The 20,338-nt window shown below is 47.4% G+C and overlaps 1 protein-coding gene across 1 annotated transcript; it reads left to right on the forward strand.

Annotated features, from left to right (window-relative positions):
• Positions 1-1,048: 1,048 nt before the first annotated feature.
• On the forward strand, positions 1,049-19,753 carry sec31b (SEC31 homolog B, COPII coat complex component). The gene is given in 27 exon segments (XM_013134167.4): positions 1,049-1,173; positions 3,862-3,977; positions 4,182-4,305; positions 4,691-4,886; positions 5,014-5,109; positions 5,237-5,245; positions 5,763-5,903; positions 6,290-6,432; positions 6,750-6,849; positions 8,091-8,252; positions 9,253-9,405; positions 9,633-9,866; positions 10,273-10,440; positions 10,636-10,762; positions 11,035-11,213; positions 11,717-11,843; positions 12,021-12,166; positions 12,518-12,691; positions 13,071-13,245; positions 13,789-13,881; positions 13,883-14,008; positions 14,684-15,097; positions 16,263-16,318; positions 16,820-16,978; positions 17,436-17,555; positions 17,652-17,723; positions 17,831-19,753. Coding segments are annotated over 26 exon segments (3,753 nt in total). The 5' UTR covers positions 1,049-1,173; positions 3,862-3,898; the 3' UTR covers positions 18,011-19,753.
• The last annotated feature ends 585 nt before the right edge of the window (positions 19,754-20,338 follow it).

The raw sequence follows: 20,338 nt of genomic DNA on the forward strand, positions 1-20,338 counted from the left end.
CGCTACTCCTGTTACTATTAATTTCAACTTACTAGTTTTAACCGATGCTTTAATATTTTGTTTTATTAGATTAATAGTTCAAATCAGGGGTGCTCAATCCTGGTCCTGGAGAGCTAGGATCCTGTAGGTTTTCACTCCAACCCTTATTTTGCACACCTGATTCTAATAACGAGCTGGATGAAAAGCTAAGTCAGGTTTGTCACAACTGTTGTTGGAGAACCTACAACCTCTAGATTTCCAAGACCAGGATTGAGCACCCCTGGTTTAAATGGTAGTGTAGTTGTAAAATGCTACAGCATCACCTCGAGTGCCACAGATGCACACAAATCACTTGAATATGTATTTAAATTGATAATGACCGATTTAAAATAGACAATGACTGATGTTGCTGTCACTAAAAATTAATATCCAAAACCCCATATGCTCCCATTTTTTCTACAAATGTGACAGAAGCCAAAAGTTCTTATCTAGTGTGTTATTGCAGCATGTTCAGTACAGTATATTTGCACAATTGCAGTTTTTGTGTCAATTAACACATTTAGAAATTGCCACTTTCTCAATTTGGCAAACACAACAGGTGTGGATTTTGTTTACAGGAGTCTTTATAAATCAGATGTACAACTGTTACTCATTTTTGCCTGACGTCTGCCTGTTATTGATATTGGATGTTTTAACGTTGCACAAGAGATTTCAAGTGGTTACAGTTAACATTTCACCCTATACCAGTAGCCGTATTGGGTGATATCACCCAATAGATAATGTCTTGGTAGGTGATGAAACCTCCGTTCAAATTGTTATCATGATAAACGAATTCAAAACAATGTAGCAGTTAAAAGTCTGGATGCTTGAAACCAAATGTTTCTTAATGGTATTAATTAATTTTATCAAAAGTATTTTCACTTGTAGGTCTACCACAGACCTTTTAAATAAAAATGATTAAGTATTTTCAACAACCATACAAGTCCCCTACAGAAAACTATAGCAGCTTGCACAAGACCCCATGAAACACAAGAATCAGTTGGTCAAATAAAGAGTTACTGCAATGGTTAATGATACCATGTCGGCCACCGTAGACGAGGACAACATAATATCTAACACTGCTTTGGGAGTGTCGAGTGGGATTCTTTCATTATCTGTAGCCGACTTGAAACATTTATAACAATACATACCTACGTAAGTACTGTATATTGTGTGTATATACATGTGAGGGCACAAATTATGTAGTATTAGAATACAAGTATTTTGCACGTATTTATATTTTTAGACTTCGCTTTTTACTGAACGACGCGTCTGCTCGATGTAGGTAGCATCGCTACAGCAGTGTTGCTGGTTCTAACGTTACTTGCTAGCTAGCTGGGAAGCTAACCAGCTAGAGATATCTTATTCAGCTAGCTACCTAACTATGGCCTCTGGAATGGCGAACTTTTAGCTGACAAGCTAGCAACACTAGCAGCCAATGACACGTAGCTGTAACTAGCCTAGTGCAGTACCTATCTAATGTTGGCTGAACTATAAACTACCTAGTGGATTACGGTAGTATAGCAGAACATATGTATATACATCCAAGTAAGTTGAAGGTGAATAATTCTTAGTTCTAATTGTGCGTATTAGTTTGCGTTAGCATCGCCTTTGCAGCCGTTTTGGCTGTTAATGGACTGTGCGTAGCTGTGGTGTCCAACATTGGCTAGTTTTTATGTCACCCAACAGTAGTTCAATACCAGGTTACCAGTAGTACTTCACTGGACAGAAATGCAACATGTAACGTGTTGGTCCGGTGTTTAATCATCTGAAATGGGCCTAGTCATTAAATCCATAGATTACGGCCCAATGAATTTATCTGGATTGACTGATTTCCTTAAATGAACGGTAACTAATTGAATGCTTTAAATAGTTTCATGGCGTTTACATTTCAGTTCGGTACAGTATAGTTGTAACTATCCATAATACATACAGTCGCGTAGCCGGTATTAGTTGATTGATGAGTGCCTAAACTTGATTCTTCTAGCGAGTGTCAACTGTTTCAGTCGCAGATAACTGGAACTAGTACAGTATCTATCTAACGTTAATTAATTAGGCTACCTAACTAGTGTAATTACTCAGGAACTATGGCTTAACTTTCTGTTTGAAATAACCACGTGAAGATGGGGTCGTGGCGTTTAAAAATGGTCTGTCCATTAATCCGTGTGATCCATTATCGCCTCTTTGGGCTACAGTACCTCAAAAGTTCAAAAAAGGTTTATTTGTCATTTGCAATAAGTTATGGTAATGAAATGCTTGGTTTTCCTACTCCTGACAGTGCAGTTAAAAGTTAAAAAGTAACAGTAATTATAATTTTAAAAAATGAGATAACAACATAATCAATCAGTAATAACACTATACAAAAACACCCTTCAATAATAACTATACAACCATAGTGCAATGTAAAAGTGACAGGTGTGCATGGACTATGGATGGAAGGGAAGAGGGGTTCCTGAGTTGAGCCGCCTTACAGCCTGTGGAAAGAAGCTGTCCCGTAGCCTGTTTGTTTTGGACTGAATACTCCTGTACCTTCTGCCTGATGGCAGCTTGGTAAACAGTCCGTGGCATGGGTGGCTGGGATCTGTAATGATCCGTTTGCTCCTCCTCCTACACCTCTCTGTGTAGTGATCCTGCTGGGATGGCAGGTCAGACCTTGTGATGCGCTCTGCTTTTTCAATTACCCTCTGAAGTGCTTTACGGTCGAGGGCGGTGCAGCTGCCATACCAGGCGGTGACACAGCCGATGACACAGCTCTCGATAGTGCATCTGTAGAAGTTGGTGAGTATCCTGGAATCCATGCCAAATCTCCTTAATCGGTGTAGGAAGAAGAGCCGTTTCCTGGCCTCCTTCACCACGACGTTAGAGTGATGAGACCAGGTCAAGTCATCACTGATGTTGACCCCGAGGAACCTGATGTTGTGAACTCTCTCCCATTGATGTGTATGGGGGCGTGGTCTCTCTGCCACTGCTTCCTGTGATCAACAATCATCTCCTTAATTTTGCTGATATTGAGCTGGAGGTTGTTATCCTGACACCACAAAGTCAGTGACCTTACTTCGTCTCTATAGGCCGACTCGTCGTTGTCAGAGATCAGGCCTAAGATGGTGGTGTCGTCAGCAAACTTAATGATGGTGTTGGAGACGTGAGTTACCAGGCAGTCATGGGTGAAGAGAGAGTACAGGAGCGGGCTCAGCACACAGCTCTGGGGGGAACCAGTACTGAGAGTCAGTGAGGAGGAGGTGGCGTTGCCCATCCACACCACCTGCCTGTCAGGAAGTTCAGGATCCATCTGCACATAGAGGGATCGAGTCTCAGATCCGCCAGCTTTTGGGGCACAATGGTGTTAAAGGATGAGTTATAGTCAATGAACAGCATTCTCACATATGTCCTACCTGCTGTCCTAACAGTGGTGTTGTGTTCAGTATGGCAAAGAGGTGTTCAATGTGGTGACTGCTCTGTGACATCATATTTAACTGCATAATCAAGACAGTTTGCAGATAGTCACGTTTGATGATTGTGTATCACTGTTACTTGGTATACAGGCTCTAATGAACATTTGTCCAACTCACTGTTGATTATGGGTTATAGTGCTTCAGTTTTGAAGGATCCTGCACGCCATTTAACTGCCATGTTATTACCTGGTGTAAACTGTATGTGACAGTTGAAATTTAATTTGTCATCGGTCACACCAACCCAACAGGAGCCATCGAGCGCCTCAAACATGCACAGCAGTGCTCTATGCTAAATGTCGTGTTCATCACATACCACGCAGAATGTGCAAACATTAGACACATGCCTTTTCTTGAAACGTCAAATTAAGTGCTTGTTTTCCCCCTTCTTCAGGACTTTGATCGAAGCATCTCCTAGCCAAGTGAGGAAGATGAGGCTGAAGGAGGTCCAGAGGACTGCCCATCCAGCATGGAGTCCTGCCCCCCACCACCCTATATGCCTGGCTCTAGGTAGGGCACGGCTACTGGTATCAGTCCAGAGTATACCTGAGCAGTATGGCGTGAGGGGTTGTGGTATATGGCCTTAACAGATATGGGAACAAGCTGGCAACTGATGAACAGGGGTTTGGACGCCTCACTTTTAATGGGGGACACTTTCATACTTGAGGTCTGTTTGAGTATCGGCTTTGGATAATAAGTTTCACTCGTTAACAGGTACATCAGCACAGCAACTGGATGCTTCGTTCAACACCACGGCCGCCCTGGAAATATTTGAGTTGGATTTTGCGGATCCTTCTCTTGACATGAAGCTCAAGGGCTCTTTACCTACTTCTAACAGGTGAGCACCAGGCTTAGCATTGAGGTAGCTACTAATGCAATACACTGTTTTTATTTTTTTTACTTCATTTGTATGGCGAAATCAAACTGAGGCCTAGGTAGATTTTTGCAGTTGTGCCCTGTATTGCAGCAGTAATAAAAGAGAGCATTCTCAAATATTTTGACAAAACAATCAAAATGAACAAAAACAGCTAAAATAATTCCTCAAGCTTCTCAAATTCTTCATGGGCGACAGAGCGTCTAGCTTAAGGCTACCTTGCAAACCGTTCCAGGAGTGGCCTGTGTAGCAGCCCAAAGCAGTTCATTTTCATGTGGTTGTAAGTCGACGCTGCCGTCTGTACAGGTGAACGTAACACCTGCATTTGTGTCCACCCATCCAACCTTAGGCTGCATAGTCTGGTGTGGGTCGATTTCGGGGCGGGCGAAGACGGTTTGGGAGGGAGGCTCATTGGAGGCAGTGAGAATGGCACAGTGACTGTGTACAGCCCTGAAGCCATCGTAACGCCAGGAGAGGAGGCCATATTGGGACAGTCCGACAAACACACCGGACCTGTCAGAGCACTGGACTTCAACCCCTTTCAGGTGGGGACCAGTTCTCACGAAATAATGTTTTGTTTTTTTTTAATGGAAGATGAGCGTTATTGTGTTTGCTGCAGTGTCCACGTTCCATGGGTACTTTTTGTTGCTGATCGTTTAACTCACCTTTCAGAGTAATCTATTGGCGTCAGGGGCGAACGATTCGGAGATCTACATCTGGGATCTAAACAGTTTCAGCAATCCAATGACACCCGGGACGAAGTCACAGGTAATGTCTTGCCTCCTCCCTCTATTTCCTTGTTATTCTCTTGTGTTTCTCCTCAAAATTGAAACGGTGCGCGGCGGGGATCTTAATTTCGTTTTGAGCGTTTTTTTTCTGTTTCCTATCTCTGTAGCTGTGTGAGGTAAGACTGAACCCCACTGTGTGTGGTTACCGGTTAGTATCTGTTTGAGCTGACTTCAAGCTGTGCGGTGCTCATGGGATTGTGGAATGAGGACTGTGAATAACAATAACTGTATAAACTATGTTTATAAAGCGATATAGACTTTAACACTACAGCGTGGTTTTGTGGCCCATTGGATGCCGCTCAAGGATACAGGCCTGAATGTTTTCGCCAGAACCGGTGTCATTACATTAGTCAGAGCTGCCTGGGGACAAATGACTAGCTTGGGGGAAATCAATTTCCACATCTAATACTGTATTTGTAATATGCCAATGCATTTTTTTAAATGCTTAAAAAAAATGGAAATCTGAAATGCATTTTCATGTGGAAGAGCTGGAAGTGTTGGCTGTGCATGTTAGTGTGTAACAACTTTAGTTTGAATCTTGTAAAAGGATAATTTTTTTAAAAAACTTTTTTTAAAATATATTTTATATCTTACCTGTGTTATATAACAGCAGTCCTTCTCTCACCCACCCAGCCTCCTGAAGACATCAGTGTGGTCTCTTGGAACAGGCAGGTTCAACACATCCTGGCCTCGGCCAACCCTAGTGGGAAAGCAGTGGTCTGGGACCTGAGGAAGAACGAACCTATCATTAAGATTAGTGACCATAGCAACAGGGTGAGTAGAAGGAGTCCTTAACCTATTCTACTTCGAAGTTGTATTCTTTATAAAAAGGGCCATTTTTGTCTTTGGCTTACGGTTGGCTTATACCCATATATTGAGAGAAAATTAACTGTATGCCTAAGGCATAGCCCTAGTGTCATCATTTTATGTGGTCAGTTTCCCAGACACAGATTAATCCTAGTCTAGGACTATGAAAGCGATCTTAATGGAGTTTTCTATTGAACTAGATTTTTTTGTGTCTTAGACTAGGCTTAGTCCATGTCTGTGAAACCGCCCCCTGCGCCTGGCCTCTCGGCCTGAATGTGCCTCTAACAGCCCTCGGTGGCGTCTCTTCGCGGCCGCAGCACATCTAATGTGGTGGCGGTTGCCCTGTGTTGTAGATGCACTGTTCGGGAATGCTCTGGCACCCAGAGGTGGCCACACAGCTGGTCCTGGCGTCTGAAGACGACCGCCTGCCCGTCATTCAGATGTGGGACCTGCGCTTCGCCACGTCCCCCCTCAAGGTCCTGGAGAACCACACCCGGTGAGCCTGTGGGCCGTGGTGCCGTGTCTAGATGTGTGTGCTGCTGTAGAACGATTGACGGCAGGCCGGTGTGTGTGTGGCCGTTTAACCTGGTTCACAGAGGATTAGCTGGTGCATCGTTGAGCGTGATGTGACAGGGAAGACTAGCTATGTAGAGCAGCTTGCAGCCTTGCAGTGGAAATTGTACTTGCATTATTGTTTTCAAGTGATTACACCTGAGGACTAGAGCAACATCAATTGTAAACTTTATTAGAGAGATAATGTTTGTAATGTCAATAATAATCTGCTCTGAATATATATATTTTTTCCCTTCTCAGTGGACTCCTGTCCATTGCCTGGAGTCAGGCAGACCCGGAGCTGCTGCTCAGTAGCGCTAAAGACAACCGGATTCTCTGTTGGAATCCCAACACTGGAGAGGTACGTCCCGATGTCTGCTTGTAAAGGCCTTGTCGTGCCTGGTGATGCATGTGGCCTCTACAACAAAGCCCCTCTTCTCTTTCGTTGGATACATAGGTGGTGAGCATTTAGGACAATGAGATGGGTCGTGAACATATGACACACATTGATTTACAAACTCTAGTTTAATGCCAAATCAAAATGGGCCGAGGCGTTCTCCATTTAATTTGTTATTAAACGCCTTTATTTTGGGTATGGGTTTTTCAGTTTTATCAGAACTATGCCAAGACGTGCTTAGGAAATGTCTAAAGATTGCTCTGTGGGTGTTATATCCCACAGGGCAGATAGCCCGGTGGTTGTTGGTTCCGACCAGTAGCCAAAATGTTGCTAGCTCAAATCCCTGAGCCAGCGAGGTAAAAATAAATCTATAATATTGTCTTTTAGCAAGACCGTTAAGTGGACCTCTCCAGTTTTAAGGGTTTAGGCAAAAAGCTGAAATCAAATTTCCTTTTGACACTGTTTTTCAGTTGACGACAAAATGTAACCCTTTAACCCTCATCAGCTGCATAAATAACAAACGACATTGCCCGTCGTATAATAAAATGTGAATTACCGTCTCTGAGAATGCCATTGTGTCCTCGGATGGCGCCACAAACCAGGCGCCAACACTACGAACATATAATAGAAGTGTCTTAAGCATTATTATTATTATTTTATTAAGCCCTTATTTCAACAAGAAACAGCGATTGAGCCCAATGTCCCTTTTACACCTGGGCCCTGTGTATACATGTTTACACACACAGTTTAGGTTATGTGATTTAAAAACTAACACCGATAAGAGTTGACTGTCCCCCAACAGCATCATGGGCATTGCAGACGGAACCACTTTAATATGTTTTGTTGCTTTAACCCGTTAAAGGAACACAATGAATCCGCTGACCCATGGAACTCATGACTTTCCTGAAAATAAAATTTTCTATTTGTGGCAACCCACAAGTAAGACTGAAAGAGACATTCACCAGGGGACTGTACCTTTAAGGAAGAGGTGTTAGGTTATTGGAGTTCTGGGTAAACGTGGGTGGCTGCTGTTGTTCTCACTCACTGTACAGTGTGATATAAAACAGGAAGTGGAGAGAAAAGCTGACTCGACGCATCTCCGTCTCTTGTCTCCTCATTTATTGCACTCCACTTATTACACTAGGGGATCTATTTTTCGATGATCCCAATACGAGCTTGGTGTTTTCTCCCGTTCGTGTCTGTAGGTGATCTACGAGATGCCGACCACCAACCAGTGGTGCTTTGATGTACAGTGGTGCCCCAGGAACCCAGCACTCCTGTCGGCTGCCTCGTTTGATGGACGTATCAGCGTCTACAGCGTGATGGGAGGAAGTCTGGAGGCTCAGCAACAGAGCAGGGCCGACAAGGTAGAGGGAGGCTCGGCGACAGAGCGGGGCCGACAAGGTTAGAGGGAGGCTCGGCGACAGAGCGGGGCCGACAAGGTTAGAGGGAGGCTCGGCGACAGAGCGGGGCAGACAAGGTAGAGGGAGGCTCGCCGACAGAGCGGGGCAGACAAGGTAGAGGGAGGCTCGGCGACAGAGCGGGGCAGACAAGGTAGAGGGAGGCTCGGCGACAGAGCGGGGCCGACAAGGTAGAGGGAGGCTCGGCGACAGAGCGGGGCCGACAAGGTAGAGGGAGGCTCGGCGACAGAGCGGGGCCGACAAGGTTAGAGGGAGGCTCGGCGACAGAGCGGGGCCGACAAGGTTAGAGGGAGGCTCGGCGACAGAGCGGGGCCGACAAGGTTAGAGGGAGGCTCGGCGACAGAGCGGGGCCGACAAGGTTAGAGGGAGGCTCGGCGACAGAGCGGGGCAGACAAGGTAGAGGGAGGCTCGGCGACAGAGCGGGGCCGACAAGGTTAGAGGGAGGCTCGGCGACAGAGCGGGGCAGACAAGGTAGAGGGAGGCTCGGCGACAGAGCGGGGCCGACAAGGTTAGAGGGAGGCTCGGCGACAGAGCGGGGCCGACAAGGTTAGAGGGAGGCTCGGCGACAGAGCGGGGCCGACAAGGTTAGAGGGAGGCTCGGCGACAGAGCGGGGCAGACAAGGTAGAGGGAGGCTCAGCGACAGAGCGGGGCAGACAAGGTAAAAAGGGGCTCTCAGATCTTTCACAGTGCTGTTGATGTTACTTAAAATAACCAATTAATGGGAACCAAACTGAATTAGGATGCCTTTGTGAACGTTTCTTTACTCCTCTGACTGTCCCAGAGCTCTGCCTTCCCCCCTTACCAACCAGGACCTGGACTGTATGTTCCCCTGTATGACCAAAGACAAAATTTCCCCGTTACCCTTGAATTTACTGCTTCTGTAACAAAGAGAAGATGGCCTTGTATTTCTACCGTTTGCAATCCTGTTCTGTTCACTGACCGCAGATCTCGTCGTCCTTCGATGCCATGGATCCGTTTGGGACCGGTCAGGTTCTGCCTCCGCTGCAGGTCCCCCAGCCCGCTCCTCAGACCACCCTCGTGGCTCCGCTGAAGAAGCCCCCAAAGTGGGTGCGCAGGCCCGTAGGAGCATCATTTGGCGTAAGTGACTGTTGTACATCGGAAGGTGATTAACATGAAGGGTATTTGTCCTGTGAGAATTTCTTTCTGGACCCAAACACCCAGTGTGTTGCTGAATAAGCCACAGTGATCTCCTCGTTAACAGGTCAAGCCGAGTGTTTCGGGGGAGTGTCTCCCAGTACGACAGACTGGATCTGTGTGTTCCGTTGTTAACCCTTGGTCGGTGTTCCCGTCTTTTTCTTTCGTAGTTCGGTGGGAAGCTGATCACCTTTGAGAGCCCCCGGCCCCCCGTCCAGAGCCCCCAGTTGGCCCCCGTCCCCAGGCAGGTGTTTGTGAGCCAGGTCACCACGGAAACCGAGTTCCTCCAACGCTCCAGAGAGCTGCAGGCTGCCATGCAGTCCGGGTCCTTCTCGGACTACTGTCAGGCTAAGATCCGCAATGCCCCCACCGACTCCGAACAGGATATATGGCGGTTCCTCCTGGTAGGAATGTCGTTTATTTAAACTTTTCCGTTTTACTCATTTAGCTGCCACCCTTGTTCAGAGCGATTTTGTGGTTGTGAATGCATACATTTCCAGCAAGGTCCCCCATGAGAATCAAACCCTCAATCTCTGGCATTGCATGCCCCATGCTCTACCCCCTGAGCTACATGGGACTATAAAAATCCAGGAACAGAAGTACTGAAAATAACTGACCACGGATGGGGTCAAACCCTTAATCTTCTGATTCAAAGTCAGACGCCTCATCCATTTAGCCCCGTGGTTTAACATGGAATCCATCATTCAAAAAAAAAGACACTAGAACCAGGATCAGCATGATGTCTGTTCTGATCACAAGTTCAATGCTGTGTTTTTATTTATTGTTTTAAATGTTGTCCACCTGTTGCAGGTCAACTTCGAAGATGAAGCCCGTGTGAAATTCCTCAAACTGTTGGGTTTCAGCAAAGATGAATTGGAGAGAAAGATCTCCACCTGCTTGGGAAAGAACCTGCAGGCTAATGGGCACGGAGTGGATGCTAACGACCTGGCTGAGAAGATGCAGCTTCTGTCTGCTCAGGTAACACCAGCGACGTAGTCCTTCACATAGTCCTGTGTTCATGTTTCTACCATCTCCGGTTGAGTCTGCATTTCTCCCAGCGTCCACCAGAGGGCAGTCATGAACATTGAAACGGGCATGATCACTTTCTGGTGCAATATTGTATCCCTAGGAAAATCACTTGTGCCATTGATCTATATTTTTGTTTTTCCACAGAGATCGGAGGAGTCTGGTGAGACGGTTGAATCCACCAAGACCCCTAGTTCAGCCTCCCCTTCCGACATCTTCAGCCAGGTGCCACCAGAGAAGGAGAAGGTCAGCTTCCAGATCCCCGTGTCCGCAGGTACCAGTCACCCTCCTTTCAGTGGCATAACAGTTGGATGTTCCTCTTCCCGCGCAATCGAAACATTTCAGAACGGTTTCCAGGCGCAGGTGGATCTTTGTTTAACCCGTTGTCTCGTTTAGTTGTATTTTGTGTTGATTTCAACCGGGAGCCCCACTGAGGTGTCGGTCTCTTGGGGCTCCCTTAAGAGATTCCTGCGTTTTAGGCGCCTCTCACACATTTGACCAAACACGGGCGGTGTACTTGACACGGTGTTCCTCTTGGGGTCGTAGATACAGACGGTCTGATCAGCCAGGCTCTGCTGGTGGGTAACTTCGAGGGCGCGGTGGACCTGTGTCTGAACGACGGACGCTACGCGGAAGCCATCCTGCTGGCGATCAGCGGAGGGGAGGAGCTCCTTCAGAGGACACAGCGGACGTACCTGGACAAGCAGAGGAGCTGTGTTTCTATGGTAACACGGCATACATTCCTACATTGGACCTCCCCTCTGGAACTCCCTTCCTGACTCCCCTTCCCTTTAACAGTTGGCCTCACATTCCCTTTAATCAAATTATACTGTACGTTATTATATAATAAAATGTATTATAATTTTTGTTTAGTGTATTATCATTATAGTTTAATATATATTATATTTTATTTTATAGTTCTGTTATTTAATATTATTTTCTTTTTCATGCACATTTGAGATTATGCCTCTACAATGCAAAGCTTTACAAGCTTTGCAAATGCAATACATTATTATTATTATTATCATGACGTGAAAGCTGGTTCCCTGACAACGGCCTGTTTGTTGTGTGCTTAAAAAGAAAATGGCGCTCTAAATTCGGAATTTGGGCGCCTTTTCGCGCACCCCCTTAGAGCTGTCTGCTAGTGGGCCGTTTGTATCACTTTTCACCGTCTTGCCCGAGTCAGTTGGGAGTGCAGCTGGTGACGCCGTCGTCTCTCTGTCCTCAGTTGATCTCGTCTGTGGTGACTCAGAACTGGCGCGACATCGTGCAGAGCTGCGAGCTGGACAACTGGAAGGAAGCCCTCGCTGCCCTCCTGACCTACGCCCACCCCAGACAGTTCGCCCATCTGTGCGGTAAGAACGCTGAGACGTCGGCCGATGCCTTCTTCGAAAATCAAGGGAACGAAGCAGCAAGGGACCTACCTGGGGAAAAAATAAATAAAAAAGAAAAAGAAAACGGACAATCTTCTGCCACTGACGTTTCTGTGGTTTGAATTCCGACTCTGTCCTCTACCCTCCTCCCATGAACAGACACTCTGGGTTCCCGTCTGGAGGCGGAGGGGAGCGCTAAGTGCAGTCTGCAGGCCTGTCTTTGTTACATCTGCTCTGGGAACGTGGAGAAGCTGGTAGAATGCTGGGCCCACCAGAGGGACTGCTCATCTCCCCTGGTCTTAGAGGTACGGACAGCTGTTGTTCATCTAGGAACTGTTGTTCATCTGCAGTAGAAAGATTGAAAGAAAGAGGTTCATCCTTTCTTCTAGCACACCCCCAGTTTTGGTTGGGGGATAGGTTCAAATCCAGCCCGGTGCCGTTTGTCTGAACCTCTCTCCCTTTCACCTCTGTCCCCCTCTAGCTTCAAGTCATGGACAAATTGCTTCCGATAACATGATGAGGAATTATGTTTGGCCGTCAATGTTCAATTCCTTCTAGCCGCTGTGACAGTTACTAGCATTGCTATCTGCAGTGATGTCGTGCTAACCGATGTTATCGCTAGGGAATGACCGCTGTCCCCTGTGCCTGACCGCTAGGACCTGGTGGAGAAGGTGATGGTCCTGCGGAAGTCGATTGAGCGTCTAAGGAACGGCGAGGTGGCGGTGAACAGTCCGGTCCTGGCCGACAAGCTGACCCAATACGCCGGACTCCTGGCCTCCCAGGGCAGCCTGGCCACTGCCATGACCTACCTGCCAGGCACCTCAGACCAGGTAACCACGGTGACACCTCAGACCAGGTAACCACGGCGACACCTCAGACCTGGTAACCACGGCGACACCTCAGACCAGGTAACCACGGCCACACTTGAGAGGACAGAGACCTTGGAGGACTGCGTGACCCTACAGTGTTGTGTGCCCTTTTAGCAAACACTTTTCTCTAAAAGAGCTTCATTGCTTCATTGCCAGCATAATGTTTTCCTCGAGGTCTGACGTGCTTTAATAAGCCAGCTGGGTTTTCTTTTGTCTTGCCCGGTCCGATAGAAATGTGTCAGACATTCCCTACTGTTTAGCGTCAGACGGGTCTCGGCTTATTTAAAGGAGATCAAATGTTCTTTGAACCGGGGTCTGAGTCCTGTGCTCCGTGCTGCAGGCTTGCATCGTGACGTTGAGAGACCGGCTTTTCCACGCTCAGGGAGGACAAGCTGGGGGGGGGCCGCCCTCCTCCGTCCCCCTACAGCGGAGTCGGTGTGACGGGGTGTCAGCCTTCAGCTCCGTCGGCCCCCACTGTCCCGGCACAACCGCCACAGCAGAAAGCACCAGCACCGGTATTTATCAGCAAATTAATACCGTTTATTTGACATGTCTGCCACGGCCATGATTTTAGAATAAAAAATAACTTATCAGCTGCTGAACAGAAAAACATTTCAGAGTTAATAGGTACGTCTGCTACTCTGGTGGGCTCGCAATTTATTTTTTACACGCAAGAACAAACCACGTTTCCGTTCAGATGAGCGACCTGACAGAGATCCCGTTCGGATCAAAATGTTGTCTGTTCTTGTGCGTTTAAATGAATTCACCATGGGAGCATAACAGAGTTGTCCATATTCCTCTATATTTTTTTCACAACAGCACAGTCAAGGAATTTGAACACGAGACCTCCCATTGGTCCCATTGATGGATTGAATAAGTATGTCATAACAGTTGCATAACCGTACATTCAGGTCCTGTGCGTGCGGGCACCCTATCCCCGACCCCGTTTGACCTACAGACGCTGCTCAAAAAGCGCCCGGCTATATAAGGCATCGGGTGCCGTTTTGGATGCCGACTGTAATATAAAATAATGGTGAGTTGGTGGCTTTTCTCTCCAGGGTCTCTACCATCCGTCCCCGCCTCCAGTGATGCCCGTGGTGGGCCAGCCCCAGCCTCCCGCGGCTACGCTGTTTCCTCCACAGTCTCCTGCTGACTCTGGACCTCCTCTGCCACCTACCTACGGGGGATTGCCCCCCTCCTCCCACGGTCCCCCGCCTAGTGGACCGCCCCGTACTGGGCTACGACCCGCCTACCCCCAGCGTCCCACCGCGGCCCCAGGTACGCCATACTCCCGGTCGGGGCAGGTGGAGGTGGGATGGGACTGATGCCGGGGCTGGCTGTCAGGCAGGCGTTACTGCTCCTGAGTAACCTGCCAAACCAGGCTCTCTGTGCATCTGGCTTCACCCTGTTAACCTGGCCATTGGAGTAACGTCTTTGTTTGGTTGTTGGAGCGAGCTGTGCATTCGCTAGCGCACCTCAAAGCTAACGTGCATTTTTTTGGTGGGGGGCTAAATTCTTGGGTGTAGGGTCGTCAAGGTTTTGCTGGTGTCTGTCTGCCCTTGTCCTGTTTTCCCTTTAACTATTCATATGAACGATCTGCAGTTGCTTCAGCCGTTTTTGGACTTAAGAATTAGTGGATTGTTCACAAAACGCAGAAGATTGGTGGATTGTTCACAAAATGCAGAAGATTGGTGTTTGTAAACTGGGATTTTTTGTTTTATTTTGTCATTTACCATATGCCCTTCTCCAAAGCAACCTCCAGTTAGTGGATTCGATTTTCATAGCCAGACTAGTTGAAATAACCACAGTATATATTAAGCCCTTTGAACGACTGTAGAAGATGATTGCTGATGTTTTCATACTGCTACCAAATCACGGGCTGACTGAAAAGAGTTACCGCGATCGGCGCCACCAGGGGGAGAACGTCAGATGACTTCCCTTTCTTGTTCCCAGGGTTCCCTCCATTCCAGCCACAGCTGCCACCCATGTCTGCAGGTCTAGGGGGCCCGGGCCAGCCTGCCTTCCCCCCCAGACCCACGATGCCGGCCTGCAGCCTGTCCGGGCCCCCGCCGCCACCCCCGTCCTCAGCGCCCGGCGGCCTCCCTGCCACGCCCAGCCCCGGGCTTCCCCCGACGGCCTTCACGCCGACATCGCTCCACTCGGGCCCCATGCAGCCCGGCTACCACCAGCCCGGGGCCCCCGTCGGCATGTACCCCCCGGGGGTGTCTCACCCACACAGCCAGGGCCCGCCCGCAGGTCCTCCCCCAGGGCCGTACCCACCTCTGGGACCTGGTTACCCACAGGGGGGTCCCGGAGCCCCAGCCGCCAAGTCCTTCCCCGCTCCGCCGGTCGCTCCTCCTCCTACAGGTACGGCAGTGCCCCGATCCAGTCGATGAGCTGACCGGGCTGCATCCCAAATGCTATACTATCCGTAGTGCTAGTTTTGACCGGGGCCCAATGGGAGGTAGTGCTTTTACAGAGGGAATAGGATGCCGTTGGGGATGAACAGATTGTGTAACGCGGCTGTTTATGGATAATAACCGAAGACGGTCGGCGTAATTCTTCTTCATTCATCCTTCCCTCATTCATGCTTTAACGGTGCATTATGTATTCTTATTGTACAACTAGCATACATTTAAATGTTCTCGCCCGTGCGCCTCAGTTTGCATTGACTGGTAAACTCCTCATACTGGGTTTAGACATTAGGAGCTCTGTCCTTCCCACTCTGGACTAGATGATACAATTCGGTCTCGCTCAGTAAGACGAGGAGAAAAGTTATTTCGAGGTGGAATTCTACTTGGTCCCCCTTTAAGAGCTCCATAGTGGTCAGAACCTGTTGGACACGTGGTGTTCTTTGTAAACACACACACACATTTGAGATTTGGGACGTGAATTACAGCATGATGACCTGTTAATCGATAAGTGCATTTGATTCAGCTGTCCCCATTGTTTGAATTTCAGGGTACTTCCCTTGGCTGAGTACTCCCCTTGTGGAAGGCAATGAAGGTGACTGAGACAGGCAGGGCCTTGAGTTTGGATGTGGTTGGCCGTGTTCATGCAAACGTGTGTTTAAACGTGTCTTCACAGGGAAATGTAGCGCCAGTCCCGGGTCGGAAATATTGTCAAATTAAAGTGTACTAAATGTGTCCGTTAGAGTGTTGGGCCTTAACGAGTTGTGAAGATAATTGCAGCAATTATCGGTTATTGTTGTTAATGAAGTGTGGCCTCTGTTCCTGCTGCTCCATGATGCTGTCTAACCTGGCCTTGGCACATATTGGTTGACATAACTTCATTCAACGCTGATTCAGTGTGCAGACCTTTTGGTACAAGGTTGAACATATATATATATTTTTTGACTAATGTAGCTTCAAAGAGAAATAACCCCAAAACATTTGTACCACAGCGCTTTCTAATGAAACGTATGGAGCCGCAGGTTTTTATTCTTGAACATACATGTTTTTTTTTGGGGGGGGGGGGGTTGTTAAAGCCCCCATTGTATTTTGGCTAACAGTTTATCTTTCACCATGGACAGGACAGGACGGCTGGAATGACCCACCTGCTGTACGAGGCGGTCCCAGGAAGAAAAAGGTAAATCCTCTGGATGTACAACCTCATCATCCACAGTATCTTCTCTGGAAACATGGCCTGCTGTAGTCTTGAGGGGGCCATAATGTCAAAGTCTCACTACAGTGTTCAGACGCACGGATATTGAAAAGAGGATATTGTCCCACTGGTGACATGAAATCAGATGTTTGGGGGATTTAGAGATGTTTTGAGGTTTACTAGTAGAAATGTGAAAATTGTGAAGTTATGAAAGGACCTTGAGCATGTACCCCTTTGGCAAATTATTTGTGGAGGTTAATGTTTAAAAAATCCCTTGATTCAAGTGCAGTGGTCTCTTAGATTTTTCTAGACCTTTATGTGTGTGTGTCATTCTCCGACGCCAGTATAATGACCTCCATATGATATTCTGTTAATGTGATCGTGTTTAAACATGCATTCACATCTTAACTATGTATGTGAACCTGTGGTAGATTTAAATCTGCTGAAAACCTGGCATTGACTGAATGTGTTCGGCCTTTGCTTCAGGGAGTCTCCGAGAACTACACCCCACCCGCTCCCATCACTGCCCCAGTCATGGGCGGGTTCCCCATGGGGGGCCCCCATCAGTCCCAGAGCCAACAGGGTCTCGACCCAAGCCGTACCCAGCAGGTCCCCCCAGGGGCCCCTCAGGAGCCCAGCGTACAGGTCAGTGACAATCCTGTCTCGAACACATCCTTGCTCTTTGTCTGTGCCCAATGTTCAAGTGAGAATATGGTTTGATATCTGGAAGTATGAGATTGGTGCCCACCTAACCCAGTGCCAATATACAGACGTCCCCAAAGACCTGAAACATCAAAAGAGAAGTAAAAATGATAAATTCCAGTTTCTTATTAAGAGCCTGGCTCATGACTTAATCTGACATTCGCTCTGGTTTTTAGGTAAATATAAACCTCCTTATGCAAAGTTCAAGAGTCCTGAAACTTAATTCTGGTTTCCCATTGAGCAAACAATGTTGAAAAGACCTTCAAAAGACATCTTGAATAGGTTCAGTGTTTGCTCAATGGGAAACCAGAAACCAGGGTTTTAAATTATTATTTTGGCTCAGACAGTCTTCTGGATATGTTACCATCTAGTTGTCTGTGGCTCTGGTGTGTCACTTCAGCTCCTGCAGGCTCTGCCGGCTGAGAGGGTGGAACAGAGGGAGATCCCGGCCGAGCACATAGTCCTCAAACAGACCTTTGACAGCCTGGTCCAGCGCTGCCAGCTAGCTGCACAAGACCCAGTGAGTAATTACACAGCGACACCTTTCTGGACGGATCCATAGCTGCGGTGGGTTGCGGGAGTTGACCTGAAATCTAATCACGCTTTCCTTCGCCAGCAAACAAAACGAAAACTTGACGACGCGTCAAAACGCCTGGGCTACCTGTACGACAAGCTACGGGAACAAACGGTAGGAACCTACGCGGCCGTCACAGTCCAGTCGAGGTACTTTAGAAGTGTCTGTAGTTGCCTGGTGACCGTAACACCTCACCTCCTCCTCTGCTGTCCCGACTGCAGCTGTCCAACAACATCCTGGGTGGTTTACATGAAATCAGCCGGTGCGTGTCCAGCCAGAACTACCAACGTGGCCTGGAGGTCCATACCGCCGTCGTCACCAGCAGTAACTTCAGCGAGATCCAGGCCTTCATGCCTATCCTCAAAGTGGTCATGACCATCGCCAACAAGCTGGGCGTCTGACCTACGACCTGACACCCTGGCTACGTCCGAGCTGGCACCCGACTCCCTGCGTAGTACACTGCTTTTGACTGGAGCCGTGAGTGTTCAGTGGGGACCCTATGGGCTCAAGTCAACAGTAGTGCCCTATGTAGTGAATTAGGTGCTATTTGGGACGTCCTCCGAGACAACAACACTCCACCAGACTTCAGTGTTATCACATGGTTGGATCATAACGTGATATATGATGTATTTATTAGTATTTTTTTCAAGCTGTTAAAAAGTGCTTTCATAAAAACAAAACAATAATTTTTGCGGATTTCACCTGCTCACGTGACTGTGGTTGACTGCCTGACTGGACCGACGAAGTGTTCTCTCTCTCCCTCTGAATTGACGAGTTATTGTGGTCATCAACAGCAAAACGCTGAATATAATTTGAAAGTTGTACGGGTGCTTTTGCTTTCCACGGAAAGATGACTGAGGTAAAACATTTTGGTGGTGGGGTTTATTATCTAGTTTGGTGTTTATTACTGAATGACGTTAGAGGTTTGAGAGCCCAGAGTCACTGAACATCCAAAGTTAAAAATAAATAAATCCCGCAGTAATAAAACATTGTAATGAATCCAGCTGGGGGGGAAGTGACTTTAATGAAGTCAAACCCCCGAACATCCAGCTGATTTTTGAGTAAGAAAAGTGTCAATACAAAACCCTCTTAAAATACAACTGTGCTCATATCATTATTACTTGGCTGACTTTTCGGTGTGTTGAACTCTTTCAGCCGGGATCATCTCATTTTCACACCAAAGCACTGCGACATTGCGCTCAGATCCCAGGGTGTTGCGCACCGCTCGCTTACAACTGCGCTACAGAAGCCGGGAGTGACCCCATTGACCAGAGCTATGCAACACCATGTCATTTGATGCTACTTGTTAGGGTGCTGTATTTCAGCCTTTTCAACATGGCCACCCGGCTGTCAGCTAGCCAGGGGAATTGAAGAATGAGATCTGTGCGTCTCCTCTGATTGTTGGCTCTGTACCTCGTTCGTTGTGTGCCGGCCTTCGTTTTATATCAACTTTAATAACCACACCACTGTAAACATCTCAGGTGTTTATATTGATATTTCCTCTTCATTAAAGAACTTGAATGTTATCGACTGAAAAGCGGTTCGTGTCGAAGAAATAAGTAAAGCTCCTGAAATGCTTTGATCTATTGCAAATGGTGCATAGGCTCTGTGTTTTGTCTGATTTCTCCCTGTTTAATAATGAATTTGTATTTTATGACTGGTTACACAATAGGTTTCACTTACGCATAGCTATTGCAATGGCATCTCCCAGTTTTAATCTCACTGAATCTGATCCATTCTGTTGTTTTGTCACTTGGGGGGGGCGTGTCCTATAGTAACACATCTACTTCCTTTTGGTCTAGATGTTACCATTCAAATCGAATCGTTTTGTTGTTTTGAACGTAATTATAATAACAGAATTATGAGATGTGTATGATGGGGGATGTTAAAGTCTTTTTGGTGCCTAGGTGTCTGTATGGGTCGTATGCCCTGGTTGGGGAGCTGCGTGCCCAATCGATTGTCCAGACCATGAGGAATACATGCATTCACCATCAGCAGAAGGCCCTGAAGTGCCTCTGTCAGCAATCAGCGTTTGTTGCAAAATATTGTTGCGCACACATTTATACAATCCATTGTTGCTTATGTCGTGTCATCATTTGCTGTATATTTGTCTTTTTTCGAATAAAAACATTGATTCTGCTGGAGACGAGGTTGCTCCCTCTGGAACATTTTGTATTTAGAAACAGTAATCTAATAAAGGAGTGTAGCGCCTCTTGTTTCAAAATCAATTCAACCATTTCTGTAGGTAGTGAAATGCCAAGCAAGCGTTCAATAAAGAGGAGCAGGGGGCATCAAAAGAACGAGTGGAAAGAGTAGTCTACTGAGAATGCCTGTGATGAGAGTCACTGAATTATGTTGCCCATAGAGCCTGGTCAGCCAAGAGCCCAGAAGTGGCAGAACATAGAGCCCGGTAAGGGATGCATGGTTTGAGCATTGCCTAAATGGCAGGAGGAGAAGTTCCCCTTGCTGCTCAGTAGGCCTTGTAACAGATGTAAAATTCAAGTGGGGTGAGTGGAAGAGTGGAGTGACATGGCAGAACTTGGGAAGATTGAACACCAGGGGGGTCACTGCATTCTGGATTGCAGGGATAAAAAGCTGCGTGGGTTTGGAACAAGCCCGAGATTCATATAGTTATTTTCAGTAGTCCAGACATGAGATGACAAGTGCCTGGATTCAGGGGTGTAGAATTGGTGGGGGGGGGGGTCATGACCCGGCACAGCCAGAAGCGG

The sequence above is a fragment of the Esox lucius genome, chromosome 6, assembly GCF_011004845.1.
Source record: "Esox lucius isolate fEsoLuc1 chromosome 6, fEsoLuc1.pri, whole genome shotgun sequence".
Taxonomy (NCBI): Eukaryota; Metazoa; Chordata; class Actinopteri; order Esociformes; family Esocidae; genus Esox; species Esox lucius.